Here is a 3699-nt window from a genome sequence, read left to right as displayed (position 1 = left end):
CTAATAAAAAATACTCAATAAAATATTCATAATATCTATTAAAAGTTCATTATATCAATGAATTTAAAGTCAGTAAATGTCATTCATTGATATTATGAACAACATTTTTTTCAGTTCCTGCTAATAAACTAATACAAAATTTCAATAATTGTGCATAAAGATTACATGTGGAAATTTTTTGCTATTTTATCCTTTGTTACGTAATATTGCTTTTAGTAATCTTGTAATAGTGAATATAGCATTTATTTAAATTGATAGCAATATAAACATCACTTTGTCTCGAACATAAAATATTTCATTGTTCTTTTCTTTAATCTTGTATGGCTGTGCGTATATATTAACGTGAAATGGCGGTGTCAGATACTGGATGTTACGGCCAGTACCTTGTATTCTCCTCTTCGTACCTGCATCTTCAACGCATAATACGCAATGCGACTCATCGTTTTATACTTAAAGCGGTTAGGCCCCTTCGGATGTAGCTTCCTTACCGAATTTATCGCTCGTCCGAATCGCAGACAAGTCCATATAACCCGTTCATGATCTCGCTTCCCACCTAGCTTGTGCAAAACCCTTGGGCTCGCCGCGCTGTTTTCATTCTTATATAAATCTCATTGCAGGCAATATATATTGCACGGTATTCCTTTGGTCATCTCACTCATATCGACCATTGAAATTTATCTCGCTGACCAAACGCGAATAACTGAAATGAATCGTTGTCGAGTCGCCTTTTAATTTTATTCTTTACCGTTCTTATTAAACGTGTCGTGAAATATAAGATATTTAAGTCGTTTTTATTCTTTTCAATTTCAGATGCCGATCGTAACTACAACTTTGGGATAATTCTGTTTACGTAATAACGGTAAAATATTAATATTTAAATGAAGTTTATATTTATGCGTATTTTTAATTGACTATCAAACGTTTATAAATATAATTTAATAATTTTATTCTATTATACGTAATATTTCTAAGATTTAAAAGAGTAAAAAGTATTATTATGAAAAGTCCTAAAACTATAGGGTAAGTCGGGGGAATACGCCAGTTGGGGGAATATGCCACTCGTTGTTTAACAATGATACCGATTAGCAGCGCTTGCGTTAGTGACACAGAATTATTTACAATTGTGTGTTTAACGTATACGTATCAAGAATTTTTTCTCGCACACTGAGAAAAATGTCCGTTCAAAAAGTAACAAACAGATATTTCCGATTGATTTTGATCGGATTTATATATAAGACTATCCGATCGGATTTACAGGACTATCCGATGAATTTGATCGGATAGTCTTATAAATCCGATCAAAATCAATCGGAAATATCTGTTTGTTACTTTTTGAACGGAAAGCCCGGGAATTTTTCTCAGTGCAACAGTATTGTTTTTATGAGGTAAATATGACGGCATGGTATACGAAAATGTATTTCTTATAACTTTTATAGTGCTTTTTGTAAGTTATTATTTAAACATTACACAATATTTAGCTCGATTAGCTTGTTAATCTATTAGGTTAAAATGAAAATATTCAGTACATCGTTGATTCATTTTCTTAACAGTCGTACTGTACAGGCTCATCATAAGATGAAATGACGTCTTGGGACAATATGCCACTACTTTTGTTAGGGTAAAATGCCAGTAGTCATTTTCTCTAATATATAGGTTAGGGCGCTATAAACAAACGTTTTGCCGCATAATGCCGTTGTGATAGGATATTCGTATTGACAAATACTTAATAAATAAACTTAAATGTTTATTTATTTGTTTATTATTGTATTATATTAATTTACTGCTCAATTCAAAATTCTGAATAGAGAATACAGTTTTTTAATCCATTTTAATGAATTGAATTTTCTTGATTACTGGAACTACTTGTAACACTATGTAAATATAAAGTAAAACAAATATTTATTTATACGTTTCATATTTACACATTACATATTTTTACTTTTAAAAATGGCCCAAAATGTAATTGGATAATATCTAATTGTTGCAATAGATGGATTCACGAGGACTGTTCGTAGAAAGATATATTTATGCTATTAAAAATGTGTCTCAAAGTTTATTTTACATGTTGTATAACTTAATCTATCGAAGTTATTACTTATATCCTTATATTGTTTATATTACCTGTATTATGTTATAAATGTTTATTTTCATCACAAAAATCATTAATAATGTGTTCTTGTAATAAAAAAAATAAAATAAATGTTATACTTAGTATTTTTTGTACGTAGCATATTATCCCCATGGTGGCATATTACTAATTTTTTAGCACTTTCGTATTTCTTTATTTTTAATAACAAAAAATGAATATATTCGATTCCAATTATACACAAATAATAGATAAAGGATGAAAGAAAAAGATCAGTATGTAAAGTTATTTTAAATTGAACAAATAATTATTAAAAAATCTAATTTCGCTTAAGTGTGGCGTATTCCCCCGATTTACCCTAAATGAGCAAAAATTAATAATGTAAATTGTCTTTCTATGTATGCATGTATGTGTAATAAATAAACTGATAAATAGTAAGCAAATTATGAAAAAATAAGAACTGTAGAATTGTATCTAATGTACATTGATGTAACTTTGCATTCCTTGCAGCTAAAGCGATATGAGAGACGAAAGAGTTTCAGAAACAGCTGCAAAACAATAGGCATAACTTCTAACGTGGTTGACACGCCGGTTACCGCAAGCCAAAAGCAGCTAATACAGCAAGTTATCCACTTAGAAATCCGACGGAACATTGCGAGAGAAGAGTTTGAGGAGTCAGAGGGTGTAGGAGGCTGTTACCAACTTTGGATAAACCGGGCTAAGTTTCTTGGTTCAGTACTTACGAAACTGCCATGTGAAAACGTTTAAGTTTATTCTTCCCGTATGCACCGACAGAGAAATACCGCAGACATCGATTTACATAACGATTATAAGTTAATTAAGCGCTTAAATGTGTTGTTTATCAGGACTGCCTTAAAGTTAACATATCTTCAAAATCATTATCGATTTTTATATTCTGAATGTTTAATAAAATAAATATATCTACTTGACAAGTTTTATATTTTACTTAAAAAATAATTATATATATATATATATTTATAAATATAATTTATTAATAAATATAATTGATTATGTAAGAGAGAAATATATATTTTTACTTTGTACATAACTCACAATTCATTGTATTATTTCTTAATATTAATATTAGTATTTAACATTTCTTAATGTATATATATAATTTCTTTTTGTCGAAATATGCGACTATATTTAATATGTGTTTATTATATATACATAGTGTAAAAAGAATGCAAAATGAAAGTTCGATTTCTATTAACTATTTTATTTATATTCGTTATTGAATATGTAAATTGTAAAATTATACTATTAGATAAGTTTTATAATACTCAAAAGTCAAATTAAATTCGATAAAGGAGCATAAGAGCCAATTCGAAGAAATTGTTTAATACACTTGCACATAGATCCTACAAATTAGCTCTTATGTTCCTTTATCAAATTTAATTTGACTTTGTTCGGATAGCCAATAATTTGTTTATAATATATATACTCAAAAGTTTAACAAAATTCAAAGATTTCTGTCCACAAAGGAGGGAGTGTAAAAATGGCCAAAATTGGACCTGAATGGATACCTTTAAAACCTATGCAGTTGTCATTTTGGAAGTCCGTACATTCATGAAAAAATGCTTATTTATCCA

General features: G+C 28.8%; 2 protein-coding genes across 2 annotated transcripts in view; one reads left to right on the top strand and one right to left on the bottom strand.

Moving 5' to 3' along the window:
- LOC108767122 (mannosyl-oligosaccharide 1,2-alpha-mannosidase IB) overlaps positions 1 to 3699 on the bottom strand; it is a 396105-nt gene that overhangs the window by 68484 nt on the left and 323922 nt on the right. The gene's annotated exons all lie outside the window — the stretch shown is intronic.
- LOC108767124 (uncharacterized) overlaps positions 2870 to 3699 on the top strand; it is an 18817-nt gene continuing 17987 nt past the window's right edge. The window contains exon 1 of the mRNA XM_018516845.1: positions 2870 to 2964. Coding sequence (XP_018372347.1) covers positions 2870 to 2964 — 95 coding nt within the window. The remainder of the gene's footprint in view (positions 2965 to 3699) is intronic.

Source organism: Trachymyrmex cornetzi, unplaced genomic scaffold (genome assembly GCF_001594075.2).
Source record: "Trachymyrmex cornetzi isolate Tcor2-1 unplaced genomic scaffold, Tcor1.1 scaffold65, whole genome shotgun sequence".
Taxonomy (NCBI): domain Eukaryota; kingdom Metazoa; phylum Arthropoda; class Insecta; order Hymenoptera; family Formicidae; genus Trachymyrmex; species Trachymyrmex cornetzi.
The sequence above is the reverse complement of the archived record's forward strand: the minus strand, read 5'-3'. Positions and strand labels throughout refer to the sequence as shown.